This window comes from Molossus molossus, unplaced genomic scaffold (genome assembly GCF_014108415.1).
Source record: "Molossus molossus isolate mMolMol1 unplaced genomic scaffold, mMolMol1.p scaffold_m16_p_18, whole genome shotgun sequence".
Classification (NCBI taxonomy): Eukaryota; Metazoa; Chordata; class Mammalia; order Chiroptera; family Molossidae; genus Molossus; species Molossus molossus.
This window is the reverse complement of record NW_023425353.1, coordinates 39914895-39931733: the sequence shown is the minus strand read 5'-3', so window position 1 is coordinate 39931733 and position 16839 is coordinate 39914895. Positions and strand designations below refer to the sequence as shown.

Below are 16839 nucleotides of genomic sequence, written 5' to 3'. Positions count from 1 at the left end.
CCAGGCACCCCCGCCGGGCTCTGCTTACCTTGCTTAAGGAGAGGGCCTCTGGGCTGTGCCTGTAGAAGGTCTCTTTGAAGGAGCCCAGCCAGGTTTCAGCAATGCGAACCTTGTTTAGCAGGGTGGCCTCCTGGTCGAGTGGGGAGTTCGCATCCTGATTTTCATAGATGTGCCCCACCCGAGAGCAGGGCAGGATTTCAACGGAGCCACCGCAAAGCCAGGCCTGCCATCAAAAGACAAAATATGCACCTCTGCACTCCCCTCCAAGACACAGGGCGCAAGGGGCTGCTGGGGGCTGGCAAAATGCACAAGAAACCATGGGCACAAAACGGCCAAGGTAAGTATAGTCGTCAGGGTGCAGCAGTTTCCAGATCTGGGAGTTCTGGGCAGGGGAGCCACCAGGTAGGAAGAATGAGGGCAACTGTCCTGGGATGGAGCTGGTGGGGTGGGGGGCCACTCCCACGTGACTCCCTGAACACTGCCCCTTGAAACACACACAGAGACTTAGCACCCACGGAGATGTGGCTGAGTGAGTTAGCACCCTGTTCTCCAAAGGCTGCTTCCTCAGGAAAAAGGGTGTCCCTAGTGGTCAGAAATTTCCAAAAGCTCATGAAGTCTCCTGCTGCAAAGGCACCGAAACTCTTCATGGGGAGATCAAAGCTCGCTTTCCTTAGCCAGTCTTTCCTGCTGCGGGAGAGTTCTCCCAGCTATCCACCAACTCTCACGCCTACTCCCAAAGCCTAGAATTCATGGACAGGAAGACTTTCATTGCACACTGGGGGATAAAGGTGACAATGAAAACATTCTCAGAGGCAGCATATGAACTGAAACACACTGAGGCTGGGGTTCCCCAGCCTGTGTGCCCAGGCACCCCAGGGTGCCCCAGCAAACTCAAAGGGCCCTGTGGGATGGTTTAAATGCTTGAGAGAAGTATAGTGACATCTGCTGGATGTCCTGCAAACTACAAGCTTGAGGTAACTCATGGGTTCAACATTATTTTGCTGCACTTTTTGTTGTTGTTAATCCTCACCCGAGGATATTTTTCCATTAAATTTTAGGTAGAGTGGAAGGGGGGGAGGGGAGAGAGAAAGAAACATTGATGTGAGAGAGACACATTGATTGGTTGCCTCCCGACCGACACTGACCAGGGCGGAAGATGGAACCTGCAACCCAGCTATGAGTCCTTGACCCGGAATCAAACCCACAACTCTTCAGTCCACAGGTCAACACTCAACCCCTGAGCCAAACCAGCCAGGGCTATTGCTGTACTTTTGATGGATTATTTCTTTTTCTTTATTAATTTTCAGAGAGAGGGAGAGGGAGAGAAAGATAGAAATCGATGAGAGAGAACATCGATTGGCTGCCTCCTGCATGCCCCCCACTGGGGATCGGGCCCACAACCTGGGCATGTGCCCTGACCGGGAATCGAATCGGCAACTCCCTGGTGCATGGGTTGATGCTCAACCAGGGAGCCACACTGGCTGGGCTAGTGGACTATTTCTTTACTGGTTTGGGTTTTCAGAGGTTGCCTTGATGAAAAAGCAAATATCATGCTCACATGCACGTGGACAGGAATTGAAGGTGGTGGTGTCCAGTCAGATTCCAAGGTTAGAGAAGTGTGCAGTGCCCAGCAGGTGCTAAGTTGCTAGAACAGATACTTATTAAGTTGCTTGGACCGAACTACTCCATATACAGAAAGAATACTTGGGATTTGCTTTGGTCTATGGGTGCTGGGAAAATTACTGAGAAGCTAAGGATGCTGAGAACGGAGAAGGTAGGGGAATGTCTGCACTAAGGTGTAGATGGCTGATTAAATGCCCTTTCCTGTGGACAGGTTTGATAGTCAAGTTCACGAGGGAGGCTGGGGGCAAAACCAAGGTAGGACACAAGAGCTGTGGAAAGGGAAGACATGGGAGATTTGACGCATCACATTAATTCCCCGACCAGTGGCATTTCTAATGGCTGCCTCCACACCCTGACCACACTCCAGCACGCCCACCTGGGTCCGCCGTGGTCCAGGGCATACCTTGAGAGACAGTTCGAGGTTCTCACCACCCCGCAGTGACATGAGCGGGTCAAATGCTCCAGTGTTTTGGAAGTAATGTCTATCCATGGCCACGACCCCGCCGGGCACCACGGGGCTCCTGGAGAGGGAAGACAGGAACGGGTTCAGAACCCGGAGCACATCAGGGCGGCCTCCCGGGCTCTGGTGGCTGAGAGTTGACTGTGGGCTCAGACAGACCTCAGTACTTTTAATGACAAGGGAGCAACCATGTCAGAAATCCCAGTATTTTGTGAAAAGAGCTGTGGTTGCCTGGACCTTTTGTACCCCACCCCCAGGTAGTGCTCCTGTAGAGAGGCCCCAGGGCCCCAGCTGAGGACCCCGACCCTCTGGCTTGAGCCCCTCTGTTGAGGCCTTTGGGAAGAACTCCATGGTTAAACAAGACACCCCAAGGCAGGCAACCCCAGGCCCGGACAAAGGACCATGGCCCGCTCTGTCTTCCTCTTTCTTCCCTCACCCTGACCTCACCCATTCTGTTTGCTTCATGACCATTCACCCAGTTCTAAGATATCCGCCAGGGGCTGTGGTAGTAGATAGGTCCTGTCTACCCTGCAGGAAATACACAGGACTTATTTAAATGTATTGAAAGTTTAAGTATTAGCTTAAACACAGGAGATCAGAAGCCCCGAATAAGGGAATTAAGACAACAACGGTATCCCTCAGAAGGGTTTAAACAGGAAAAGGTGTAACCAGAGGCAGTCATTTCCAACTTACTACTGAGGACACCGAGGCGCAGATTAAGTACATTGCTGGGATTAGTGGAGCCTGGATTAGCTCCCAGAACATTGGGCTCCCGAGCCCGCCCTGAGGAAGCAAAGGAGAAGTAGGCTGCGTGAAGGGGCCTCACCTGATGGGGCTGATGGGGGAAAGGAGGTCCTTCCTTTTGCTCTCCGACAAGGCTTCCCAGTGCAAGTCCAGCTTCCAATCCAACACAGCCCGCTGCGGGTCCTTGGAGGGGTGGTACTGGAACGTCTTCCAGTCAATCACATCTATGACTGGAGACACCACCCGGCTCCTGGAGAGAATCGTGGAACCAAATAAGGAACGCAAGCCACTCACTTGTTGGGGGATCGAAATGTAATCTGGACACGCACTGCCCAACATGGCAGCCACTATCCACAGGTGGCCACTGGGCACCTACAATATAGTCTGTTGGAACGGAGTTGTGGTGTAAGTATGAAAACACACTGGATTTAGGAAACGTAGTATGAAACAAGTCATTTTCATATTGAAATGGTAATGTTTTGGCTCTATTGAATGTATTGAAATATATAAAAATTAATTTCATTTTTTTTTACTTTGTAACAGAACTACTAGAAATGTTTAAATTACATGTGACTTCTGTTGTCAGCAGTGTCCTAGAAAATGTTTTCCCATAAGAAATTGAGGGCCCATTTCATTAAAGAGTGTGCCTGCCTCTTTCTTTCTTTAAAGACCTCTGTTGCCCTGGCGTGTTTGGCTCAGCGGTTGGAGTATCAGCCTGCAAACTGGAGAGTCCCGGGTTCGGTTCCCGCTAAGAGCACGTACCTTAGTTGCAGTTTGTCCCCGACCCCAGTTGGGGTCGTGTGGGTGGCAACCACTCGATGTCTCTCTCTTACATCGATGTTTCTCTTTGTCTCTTCCTCCCTCTCTCCCTCCTGCTCTATCTAAAGATAAATGTAAAAAAATGTCCTCGGGTGAGGATACAAAAATAAATAAATAAATAAATAAATAAATAAATAAATAAATAAATAAAAAATTATACCTAAGAATCAGGATAATGGAGTCTTTGGCTCAGCTCTGCCACTGATGAGCTATGTGACCTCGGGATAGCTGTTAAACGTCTCTGGGTCTGAGTTGCTTCATTTATAAAATGAGAGGTTGAACTACTTCCCACAAAGGTCTTTCTCAGCTGTAGTGCTCTAGGGCTATGACTCGACTTCTTTGGAGGATCTTTAACCTCTTTGAGAATTAAAGAGAAACTATGAACCCCCTCCTTAGAAAAATAATCATATGCACATATACAAAACATTGCACACAGATTCAGAGGGTCCATGTCACCTGCTCTAGGGTCTGTAGGGTCTGTTCTTGTTCCTCCCTATATCGTAATACTTGACTGGCTTGAGGGATCAGGACTGCCAAGCCCCAGAGGTGCCCCTGCTGTTACTGTATGTGAGCACATGGTGTCTACCAGCACAGCCAGGCACTGAGTTCAGATTTATTTGTTAATTGACTGATGCCGTTGGTGATTGCATTTTATCCCCCGCCCCTTTTTTTTTTGCATAGCCTAAGATACAACTTCAGAGAGCTTGATGTGGGAAATTGGTGCAAGTCAGAAGCTTCACCTTTTAAATAAGCAGGAAATCATTCAGATGTACCAGCAGCTGCTCTCCTCCTAGACAATATCCCAATCGTAATTTTTTTCTGGCCTCTCTTGACTTCTAAAATCTGTGCCATGGGATAGGTCAGGCCTGCACTCAGGGGTGGCTGGCCCGAACCACTCTAAGGAAAGTGAGGTTTCTGGAAGGAGAGATGCCAGCCACACTGTGTTTACACTCCCATCGATTTCCATCTCTGTTCATTCCATCTCGGAGGCCGCTGGACCCTATGGAGAGGACCAGGGTGGGCCTGGGATTCAACGATCTACTTTAATCTGTAGCCTTCGTGATGGACCTTCGCGTGAGGAGTCGTGGGCTTTACATATGCATTTCCTGCCCTTTTCACGTTGTTTCCTCTGGAAGGTGAGGGGAACTTAATCCCTCTTGGTCTCCTCTGTTTTGGGGCACCCTGCACTGACCTAAGAAAACTGAGAAGCAAGATCAAAGATGAAAAGAGTATACCCGGCCTTCCTCTCAAGTTTCCGCTTACTGGGGAGTGAACTGAGCAGGGGTGTGACTGTGGCCGTTGGCAGAGCATTCTGTGGAATTTCAGCATCAAGAGCCAGGGAGCTGTGTGAATCCTGGAGAATCCCATCAAGTTTGTGCCAACTTAGTAATCATAACGGGACAAGAAAGGACCTGGCATTAATGTGGCCACACAATCAGTTTGTCCTAGACCTCGGAGCTGTGCCCTTTGGACAGAGTGTACATTACTTTTATCAGAAAAGGTGAACTCGAAAATTCATCAAATGTCGAATTCTGCTTTGTTTTGCTGGAAGCTTGGAGTCATGTGTGAAGCTCACTACTGCTGACTGCATTACCCCCAACACCAGTTTTTTCTTGCTGAAATCTCCTTTTCCTTCTGTTTTTAACCAGACACATACGTGATTAATCATAAGCCTCTCTGAGTACATTTTGGATAGAGATGAAGAATAAAATGTCAATGAAGGAAGTGAAAAGAGTTTTCTGTTTTGGTTTCTATTCCCATAGACTACAGCGGCTGCTTAACCAGGGTTGAATTAGGGAGTCACTGGTCTAGTGACTCAGAAAGGGTGATTTTAAAAAACACACAAAAACAAACAGTCCTATAGTTAGTTAGCTTTGGGTTTCATACCTACAAATGCGTCTGTGGTTCTTGGAATTCATTTGAAGCAGAAGAACAAAGCTACGCTATTGCTATTGGAAAGAGTTGGAAGTGTCTGCTCGCTCTATCATTCTCTCACTTGTGAATCGTTTGAACTCTCAGGTAGATACACGGTGGAGCCTCTCTTGAGCCTCTCTAAGCTCCAGGAGGTCAAGTGTTTGGATATCAAAAGACAGACAGAGGCAGCGGAGCTGTCAGCAAAGGCTGGTTAACTGCAACACCAATCCCGGCTTGGCTCGTCTTCTGTGGCTCGGGTCATCCCACACCTCGTTCACAGCTTCCTGTGTGCTCGGTTTTCTCTGGGCCCAGGGTTCAGGTTCGGTTTTCAACTTATGAATGGAGGTTGGGGGCACCAACACTCAGTCCATATCAGGTCAACGAATAAACTGCCACCCAGATACTCAAAAGCTAACTGCAGTTGCCACGTGAGCAACCAACCCTTTCGCTACCAGAAAGAATAGCCCTAGTTTAGTTTATCCCTCTTTATTTTCCCTCTGCCTGGATGCTCCTCCAGGCCTACAATACGTAAAGTCATTGGGGAAGTTCACTCAGCTTTCTGGTGTTTGTAAAAAGCTTCTTATACTGAGAAGCAGAGGCTCTGAATGCTCTCTTCCCAGAGCTCTTGCTACTCAGGTGTGTTCCAGGATTGGTGCCAGCCCTCCCGGGACTGGGTCACACTGAGGGGGTGTGGAGGACCTTCCTCAGGGCATCAGACCCTCAGGAGGCTGCTCCCTCTGCTGGGCTGGGGGGCGGCTCCTCAACACACACACACACTCACACATATACACTCAAACATACACTCATACACACTCATCACACACATACACACACACACTCATCATACACACTCACACACTCACCACACACACCCATACACACTCACCACACACACTCATGCACACTCACCACACATACACACTCACACACTCACACTCAGATACACTCACCACACATACACACTCACCACACACACTCATACACACTCACCACACACTCATACACACTCACACACTCACCACACACTCATACACACTCACACACTCACCACACACACTCACCACACTCATACACACTCGCCACATATACACACTCACCACACACTCTCATACACACTCACCACATACACACACACTCATCACATATACATATACACACACACTCATACACACTCACACATATTCACACTCACCACATATACACACACACTCATACACACACACACTCACCACACACATATACACACACACTCACCACACACACTCATACACACTCACCACACATACACACTCACCACACATACACACTCACCACACACTCTCATACACACTCACACATATTCACACTAACCGCATATACACACACACTCATACACACTCACACATATTCACACTCACATACCCACACTCACATACACACACATGGGATTTTTCAGACTGCCTTATATCATTTAACCCCTCATCGGGCACAGAGGTGGGAGGTGGTCAGTCCCCTGCCCCAGCTTGTTTCTCCCCATTGAGTAGGCTCAGCCCTTAGGACTAAGGGTCTCTAAGATAGAGGCCCAGACCAAGCTTTAAGCGGGAAACAGCCTGGACAGCCTGTTGAGCTAGGATCACCCTTACGAGGGTGTTGCCTTTCAGCACTGCTCCGAGGACTGCCTCTTTCTCCTCGGAAATCTTCATTGTTCTTGAGCCATGGCTCCCTTTCCTTGGCTTGGCCACTGGCGTTGGCAGTCAGCACAAAGCAGTCGGCAGCTACGCTGACAGCTACTCTAGGTTTGCATCCTTGTTACTTTATGTAGAAACCAGCTACCGATCCCCATGTCCTAAGAGTGCCTTAAACACAACTGCTCCTCGCCCTGGCCGATTTGGCTCAGCGGTTAGAGCGTCTTCCAGTGGACCGGAGAGTCCCGGGTTCGGTTCCCGCTAAGGGCATGTACCTTGGTTGCAGTTTGTCCCCGGCCCTGGTTGGGGTCGTGTGGGGGGAAGCCACTCAATGTGTCTCTGTCACATCGATGGTTCTTTCTCTCTCCCTCCCACTCTATCTGAAGATAAATGCAAAAATGTCCTCGGGTCAGGATTAAAAATAAAATAAAAACAACTGCTATGTAGTCATGAAGGGTGTGCACTGCCCCAGCCTAAAGAAGGCCTCAAATGTCACAGGCACTGTCAATGTGCGTATTTATTTCTACGTTTCCTGGCAGGTAGCATTAAAGGGTCTTGTTCTAACAAAATGAGTATACTATGACATTTTCTAAGGAACGGGGGTACAGGGTCATGAGGAAGGGATTCCTCTCACCAGTTCATACCAAGTTGCCATACGGCTCTCTGCAGACCTGTTGGAGGGCAGGGGCAGGGACCAGGGCTACGAACCAGGCCCTGAATTCCCCGACCAGGGTTTGAGGAAGCAGTGACTTTGAAATAGTTGACTTATGGCTCGTTACTGTTTACTCACCATTCCCACTACACCTTTTTAACGAAATCCTAAAGGCCTTTCTGCTTTGGGGGAAGGGGTCCTCACCTGGTGCCAGGTGTCTCTGGCCAGGAGCTTCCGAGGCAGCTGGGGCCCCTTCGCTCTGGCACGAGCAGCAGCTGTTAGGGGCTGTACCCGGCGGGTCTCCCGTTTTGCTTTACCGGTGAGGAGCCGCCTCGGAAGGGGCCTCTCCGTGTGCCGTGGGGAGAGAGGAGAACTCAGAGCCGGTGCAGGCAGCTGTGCTTCACACCCTCACCTGTGAGGGCCTGCGGGCTGGCCCGGGGCAGGGAAACCCAGGCGCGGGAAACCCAGGCGCAGGGAACCCAGGCGCGGGAAACCCAGGCGCAGGGAAACCCAGGCGCGGGAAACCCAGGCGCGGGAAACCCAGGCGCAGGGAAACCCAGGCGCAGGGAAACCCAGGCGCAGGGAAACCCAGGCGCAGGGAAACCCAGGCGCAGGGAAACCCAGGCGCAGGGAAACCCAGGCGCGGGAAACCCAGGCCAGGGAAACCCAGGCGCAGGGAAACCCAGGCGCAGGGAAACCCAGGCGCGGGAAACCCAGGCGCAGGGAAACCCAGGCGCAGGGAAACCCAGGCGCGGGAAACCCAGGCGCAGGGAAACCCAGGCGCAGGGAAACCCAGGCGCAGGGAATCCCAGGCGCAGGGAATCCCAGGCGCGGGAAACCCAGGCGCAGGGAAACCCAGGCGCGGGAAACCCAGGAGCAGGGAATCCCAGGCGCAGGGAAACCCAGGCGCGGGAAACCCAGGCGCGGGAAACCCAGGCGCGGGAAACCCAGGCGCGGGAAACCCAGGCGCAGGGAAACCCAGGCGCAGGGAAACCCAGGCGCGGGAAACCCAGGCGCAGGGAAACCCAGGCCAGGGAAACCCAGGCGCAGGGAAACCCAGGCGCAGGGAAACCCAGGCGCGGGAAACCCAGGCGCGGGAAACCCAGGCCTAGGGAACCAGGGACCCAGGCGCGGGAGGCAACCCAGGCCGCAGGAACCCAGGCGCAGGGAAACCCAGGTGCAGGGAAACCCAGGCGCAGGGAAACCCAGGCCAGGGAAACCCAGGCGCGGGAAACCCAGGCCTAGGGAAACCCAGGCCAGGGAAACCCAGGCGCGGGAAACCCAGGCGCAGGGAAACCCAGGCCAGGGAAACCCAGGCGCGGGAAACCCAGGCCTAGGGAAACCCAGGCCAGGGAAACCCAGGCCTAGGGAAACCCAGGCGCGGGAAACCCAGGCGCGGGAAACCCAGGCGCGGGAAACCCAGGCGCGGGAACCCAGGCGCAGGGAAACCCAGGCACCGGGAACCCAGGCCAGGGAAACCCAGGCCAGGGAAACCCAGGCGCAGGAAGGGTGACTGAGGTGTGGGCTGACCCAAAGATGTCCAAGCACAGAAGACCGACGCGAATGGAAAGCCAAGCCAGATGGGTCAGAACCAGAGGCATGTGTATATGCGTGTGTGTGTGTGAGTGTGTGAGAGAGAGAGAGAGAGAGAGAGAGAGACGGAGAGAGAGACAGAGAGACAGAGAGCCAGAGGGAGACAGAGACACACACAGAGAAAGAGAATGAGAATATGGGGAGAGAGACTTTGATAGAGGGGAGGGGAACGGCCCAGGAAATTAGAATTCCATGGACTCACCACCTCTTCACCATGGACGCCTTCTCAGGAAGCCCCATTTTATTTATAGCTGAGGAGGCAGAGGTATGGCCAAGTCTTTCTCTCTCAGCCTAGCGTGAGAAATCTCCAGATCTGTGAAGACGGCGCCAGTGTGAGGAGCAGACGTCCTGAGGGTCTGGCTTTAACCAGCGTTTTAACATATGTCCCACAAGCAGGGGCGGGCATGACTAATGTGTCTCCCTGATCAGCTTCTCCCATTCTTTAAAAGAAAAATTCATATGCAATAAAAAGAGGAGTGGACCCAGAGTCAGAATACCTAGCTCAGCGCCACAGTGTGTGCACACCCTCGCACACCTGTTCGCCCCTCTGAACCCCGACCCCCCTCTGTAAATGGAAGCAAAAATACCTGCGGCATCTCATGGGGGCTCACTGAGGAGTGTGTGTAAAGAGTCTGTTAGGTTATACATGCATAAGGCTTAATAATATTAATTACTGGCTTCCGGAACGTCCGCATAGAGTAGCAAAGAGAACAGCCTGGCTGTCAAGTGGCCGTTCTCTGTAACCCATTCGCCCTCCCTGAACTCAGTGTTTTCACTGGTGAAATCAGGAGACAGGATCAGATGATCTTAAAGGCCCCTCTGAGAGTCATCTGTCTGTGATACCAAGAGGGGAGTCAGGTGGGGGATGGGCGGGACCGACTTCAGGTTCCACCTGATGACACACAGTCCTTGTGATTTGGAGACCAGCATCCAAGGCAGCCCCGCAGGGGTTGTGAGCTGACCTGTCCTGGTCCTAGTGCTGAATTTATACCTATCTCCTGGTATGAGATGTCAGCCAGGAGTGGGCAGGAATCTGTGTCACAGAACTGGGCATAATGCATGCTTCATGAGTTCATTCGAGCTCTGGTTATTCTCTGTTAAAAAGGAATGTGGACTGTGAACCATTTGCTTCATGTTGCTTGAAACCCTCTCCATCTGGTGAAATGCTCACACCTTTACTTCCTCGCCCAGACGTGTTTTTTTCGTATGTGTGGTCATCCTCAACTTCAAATGAGACCGTCAACATTTCCCATGGGAAGGAGCGCCAGAATAAAGTGCTGGGCTTGGTTCAGGCCTCAGCCCTGTCTGGCTGGACATCCTCAAACCATGTCCTGAGCTCCCGTTGTGTGGCAGGCCTCTGTCAGCCCAAGACACGCCTGGCGTGGTCAAAGGTGAGCTCATCACCACCATGTGGATTTCCCTGAGTGGGACGTTCAGAATGAGGGACATGGTTGACATGTTTAGGGACTATTTGAGTGGATCAAGGAAGCCAGGAGAGAATGACAGCAAGATGGGGAAAAGAGAACAGAGAAATTGGTCAAACGGACATTTTAAAGGATAGGCTAAGGGGTGTGTAATGCAGCCCTCTCCGACTTCATTGTCCAAGGGCTGATTTCAGTTAGAAAATTCAGGACCCTTTATATAAACCAGAAAACCAAGCATGCTAGTTCTCGGTGGAACTTTAGCAATCACCCCGTCTAATGCTTTGTTTTTGGAGGAGAGTACTCTAGCAAAGTTTAGAGATTTTTTCCTAGGTTGTGTTATAATCTTGATCAAAATGGCTGCCTTTTTTAAAAAAATTATTTTTTAGAGAGAGAGGAAGGGAGAGAGAGAGAGAGAGAGAAACATCATGTGAGAGAGAAACATTGACCGGCTGCCTCCTGCATGCCCCCTACTGGGGATTGAGCCCGAAACTTCGGCATGTGCCCTGGCTGGGAGTTAAACCGGGACCTCTCAGTCCCTGGGATGATGCTCAATCCACTGAGCCACACCAGCCAGGCTAAATGGCTGCCTTTTCATCAAAAGCACTGATAACCATGGTGAGCTGTGACCCTTCTCAGGGGTATTTGCAACTTAATAGAAACTGTTCTTTATGCCTCAGTCTGTGTCTATAAAACAAGGTAGTTGGACTGGTAATCTCCCTTTCAACTCTACCTCCCTGTGTTTCTTTTTTTTTTTTTTTATCCTCACCCAAGGATATTTTTCCATTTTTTGTACAGATAGAGTGGGAGGAAGGGAGAGGAAGGGAGAGAGAGAGAGAAACATCGATGTGAAGGGACACATCGAGTGGCTGCCACCCGCACGACCAACCAGGGCCGGGGACAAACTGCAACCGAAGTACGTTCCCTTAGCGGGAACTGAACCCGGGTCTCTCCCGACCGCAGGCCGACGCTCTAACCGCTGAACCAAACGGCCAGGGCCTCCCTGTGCTTCTTAAAAGCCTCAAGCATGTGAACAACCCTCAGGAATATATTCCTCTCCAATGCTCATCTTTTTCAGTGACGGACAGATGTTCTGTGAGTGGCTGAGGCTGCAGACTTTCTCCCACTCCCACCTCTGGCCCCCAGGCCCCCGGGGGTGAGTTACCTGTCACCAGCTATTCTGCTGAGGAGGGGCTCCAGCCAGCCCGGGTGGCACTCGCAGTGGGAATCCATGAAGACCAGCACATCCCCAGTAGCCCTGGTGGCTCCCAACATCCGGGCCCCGATGGCGCCCAGCCTCTTGTTGCTCCTGAGCAACTTCACCCCCTCCAGCCTGGCCACGTACTCGCTGAGAGCAGTCTTGAGTTGTCCTGGAACCGACAGTACAATGTTTTACCACTTGACCGCTGCATCTCTCAGCGGTAAGAGGTTGTGCTGACATTACTTTGTAATTATTTTTCTGGTGGGCTTGTTAGCTCCAAGTTCATTCCCTAGAGAAAGGCCTCTGTTAATGAAGCTGCTCAAGCTTCTGAGCTCGGACATCTGCGAACTAGCCCCTTGGAGACTCCGCTGTATTGAGCACAGCTAGTCGTTTTCCCCAGCATTCTCCCCTCCACCCTCCGAACAGAAACTAGCTTCGGTTCAGGGCAGCTAAAAGCACTCACCTACCAAGACTCTTTTGCTAGTAGTAGTAATCTTTTGATCTAATTCTGGTAGAAATATACTAAATAAGAGGATTCTGGAAAAACTATTGTTTTTACAGAATTTTTCTAAACTTGGCTGGCCTCTGCCCATCTGCTTTTCACTCTTTTCCTCCTGGAATATGGATGTGATGCCCAGAGCCAGAGCAGCCTCATTGTGATTAGGAGGCCAAAAGTACTCCACGTGTGGCTCAGTGGAAGCAGAAGGAGCTGAGGGTGTGAAGGTAGCTCACACCGCCGGGGCCAAGCTCCTTTGTCTACACGCGAAAGAAGTGTCTTGAAGGAAACTAACACAGTTCAGCAGCTGATGTGGGAGGGACCACAGGCCTGCTCTTGAGGACACTGCCCCAGCTGAGGGTTTGGAGAGTCTCCGGGCACCATCACCAGCCAACCCAGCTCAGCCCAGGACGTGCTCATTCGTCCTGCCTAATCTACAGACGGATGCACTCCTCAGGCCTCTGGCTAGCTGACTCACTGCCGTGGCCAGGCTAGCCAAACTCCCAATATGAGAAACTTAGGGAGAATTAACAGTCCATCCTGTCCTCTGTCATTCCCCTTAGAAAAGTGCTTTGCAGACCTCACAAGGGCTCGGCTTCTCTTGGAGCAACCCGACCTCCGCACAGGCCAGGAAGAGTTTCTGTGGGCCATTTAGTTGAGCCAGAAATATAATCCTCAGGCCCCAGCCAAAGACTAGAGCAGTGGTTCTCAGTGTGGCCCATGGACCAGCAGCAACAGCGTCCCCTGGGAGCGTGTTAGAAATGCACACTGTTGAGTCCAGTTCCAGGCCCAGAAACTCTGGCGTGGGCCCAGAAACCGTGTTTTAACAAGCCTGCCAAGTGATTCTGATGCACACTCGATGAGTACCAGTGACCTAGAAGTCGGGTCGGGGTTTCTCTGTCTCCATCTTCTTTTAGGGACTCAGCCAGGCCATGGGCTGGTCCCCACAAGTGAGCTTCCTGCCGGTGGAAACATTCGAGCAGATTCTGCAGGCCTGGGCTCTGGGCCTGACTCCGCTGCACTTGGCCTGACTCAGCTCCTGACAGTTCTCTTTCCTGGGCCCATTTCCTCACCGGGGAAGTGAGGGTTCGGCTAAGTAAACAAGGATGACTGAATGCCTAATGCATGTCAAGTGCTTTGCTCCACATCTAGGAGGCAGGGGACACTCACAAAGTGGTCGCCCCTGTGATTCTCGAGTGTCTTGGGCTGTGTGAAGGTTGGGGCCCCAGGGAAGAGATCCTAGGGGACCAGGCTGAAGCGACCCCTCCTGAGACTCTCGCTTTGTTCGTCTGCTTCACCTTTTCTGTCCTGTTCCCCCACTTCCATACTGGTGGCCCCGGGGACTCTTCAGTAATGAATTATCAGCACCTGCTTCTGGGACCATTTTCTAAACAGGTTCCAGACCTCCGTGTTTGCATGGAAACCCCCCAGGATCCCCTCCCACCCGAGGGAGCCTGGAGGAAGCCCACACCACCTCGCTGGCTGAGGTCGTCCACAAGGATGACTTCCTTCAGGAGGGCCCTGGGGGCCGTGTCGAGGATGCTGTGCACGGTCCTCAGGAGAGTGGACCAGGCCTCGTCGTGGAAACAGAGGATGACGCTGGCCGCCGGCAGGCTGTCCTCGGGGGGCTGCTGCAGACACCTGCAGGGACGAAAACAGAGAGTCACGGGGAAGAAAGTCTGCAGAGAGTTCAACATCCTCGAACTCACTCCCTGGGCCCTGCTTCCCAACTCAACAGCTCTCTGAGTTTTCTTCAAATGTCCACATAAAGGGGGCCCAGTTCCCCCACAGAAGTACTGTGTCCTGCCTCTTGACCCCAAGTCATTCTTCGGACGTTTGGTCCACGCCTTTCTCAGAGCCGCCGAGAGGTGCTGCCACCGTTCCCAGCAGGACTGTCCTAATCTGTAAGATGGCAGTGACGATATATCACCCGCCTCACAGAGTGCTGGGGGCCTGGATAGGGTGATGCACACGAAAGTGTCCTGTGAACAGTAACTGTCACCCATTTAAAGGGCAGGGATATGTTTTCTTTATATATTCCTAAAACCTAGCAGAGCACCTGGCACATACTAAATGTTTATTATTATTGTTATTACTGAAGAAGCGACAGGATTAAATATTTGTGAATGCCAGCAACGTGCCAGACACTGTCCTAGGCCCTTTACACAATTTACTGCATGTTCACCTGTAACGAGTCTGTGGTTTGGGCTATTTTACCCCATTTTACAGAAAGGAAAACTGAGCCTCGTTAGAAGGCAATGCTCACGAAAGGCCACATTAGTGATAAATAGCAGAGCTGGATATTTTCCTTCAAAGCTATCATGTCCTTTCCACTTTGCCGGTTTATGGCTGGATAGAAGGGGGTGCTTGGTGTTACCCCTGCTGGGAGGCCGGCTGGTTCCCTCCTCCTCTCCAGGTGACCAGGAAGCTCTGTGTTTGCTCTGCATTGTGTCTGTGGAGATTTCTGAGTGTGTCCATAGTGGAACCAATTGTAACAACAACCTGATGGGCGGAGCAGGGTGCACGGCTCACAACTGTTCCCGAAGGGCCCTTCCCTAAAACGCATCTCCAAGGCGCTCCTTGGTAGGCTTTAGCTGTTAAAACCACAACCCTCTTCAGAGGACTATTTGCTTTTGAATAGAGGTTGTCTCAAGGACCCCAAACTTTCAGCATCTAAAGGCACCTGTGATGATGGAAATGTGGGCAGACGGGCCCTGCCTGAGGGAAACGCCACCGACAGGGACTGGGAGTCAGCCCACACTGCTCATTAGCTGAGTGTCCTCTGCCCAGGAGCCTAACCACGGCCGGAACTCTAATGAGCGGGAAACCCGAAGTGACTCAGTGTGAAGTCCTACTGCTGGAGGCGAAATGGATACCAGGTAAGTGCTTTAAGCGAACAGTATAACAGAATTCTTAGACAATTATTTTTTTAGAAGCACATGACCATCTCGTAAACTAGCTGTGCCAATTACTGCTTAGTTTAGGTATGTGTGTACACATTATTCCTTTCCGGAAAGGATTTGAAGTCACTCACAACAAATATGTACAACAAAATAATGCTAAAATAAAAATAAAGACGAAAAGTCGGGAGTAGGGAAATATAAAAGTGTGGAAAATCAACATATAGAGAAAAAATATGAATATATGGGCCATAGGGTTTTGGTATTTCTAGAATAAATTTTAAATTAGACTCTGAGCTTCCTGGTAGCCAAAGTAAAATGAGAGATTTATTCTGCAACACAATTGTCACCATCAGAGAAGTTACATATCACGTTTCTTAAGAAAAAACAACGCTCTTTCTGGCACTTAAAAATTTTTTTTGAATGTTTTATATTGAAATAGTTTAAGACTCATAAGAAGTTGCAAAAATAGCGGAGTTCCTGTGTTATCGTCACCCAGCTTCACCCATTGATAACGTCTTACATAACCATCTACATCACTCAGAAGCAGGAACTGGACATAGTTCAACACCATCAACTCAAATGCAGTTCTTATTTGTATTTCACCGGTTTTTACATCTAGCACTAATTTTTAAATATTTTTTTTTGTATTGATATTTTAGAGAGAGAGGAAGGGAGAGAGAGATGGAAACATGGATGTGAGAGAGAAACAGCGATCGGCTGCCTCCTGCACGCCACCTACTGGGGATCGAGCCGGCAACCCAGGCACGTGCCCTGACCAGGAATCGAACCAGAACCTCTCAGTCCATGGGACCACGCTCAATCCACTGAGCCATACCGGCTGGGCTAGCACTAATTTTTAAAGGAAATGTCTATGAACTTTGGAAAGAAGTCCCTAAATAGAGGACAGTGTCCTTAGAAGCATCCTGAAGACAAATAAAGTAATGAACTTTATATGGACTTTTACTGTCTGATTTCAGGGCTGTTCAAATAGCATGTCCAGAGTAGAACCAGTTCCCGGCAAGGTTTTAGGAAGAAAACAGTCCCCTGCCCCCATCCCTAAACCCCCCCCCCAACACACACACATATGCTCAGTCTTCTCTTACCCCCTCTGCCTCCCTCCTACCCCCACCTGCCTTCCCTGTCCCCATGCCCTGGGGGAGCTTTCCTCCTCCAATCCGCCAGCTTGGAGAAGCTCCACAGTGCCCTCGCAATTGCTCTAGACCTTCGTGTCCCCTCCATTTCCTCTGTGCTCGTGGGTACAGACCAATCCGGAGATCCTAGGGCTGGGAGCGTGGGGGTCGATGAAAAGAAATCTTGCCTTAGTAAATCCACTGGCCTTGAAAAAACCT

The 16839-nt window shown here is 51.0% G+C and overlaps 1 protein-coding gene across 1 annotated transcript in view; it reads right to left on the bottom strand.

The window, feature by feature from the left end:
* Positions 1–16839, bottom strand: part of GALNT15 (polypeptide N-acetylgalactosaminyltransferase 15) — a 39858-nt gene that overhangs the window by 10438 nt on the left and 12581 nt on the right. Inside the window, exons 2-6 of the mRNA XM_036266809.1 lie at positions 14062–14228; positions 12056–12260; positions 2910–3077; positions 2027–2144; positions 29–223 (exon numbers count right to left, since the gene is read on the bottom strand). Coding sequence (XP_036122702.1) covers positions 29–223; positions 2027–2144; positions 2910–3077; positions 12056–12260; positions 14062–14228 — 853 coding nt within the window. The remainder of the gene's footprint in view (positions 1–28; positions 224–2026; positions 2145–2909; positions 3078–12055; positions 12261–14061; positions 14229–16839) is intronic.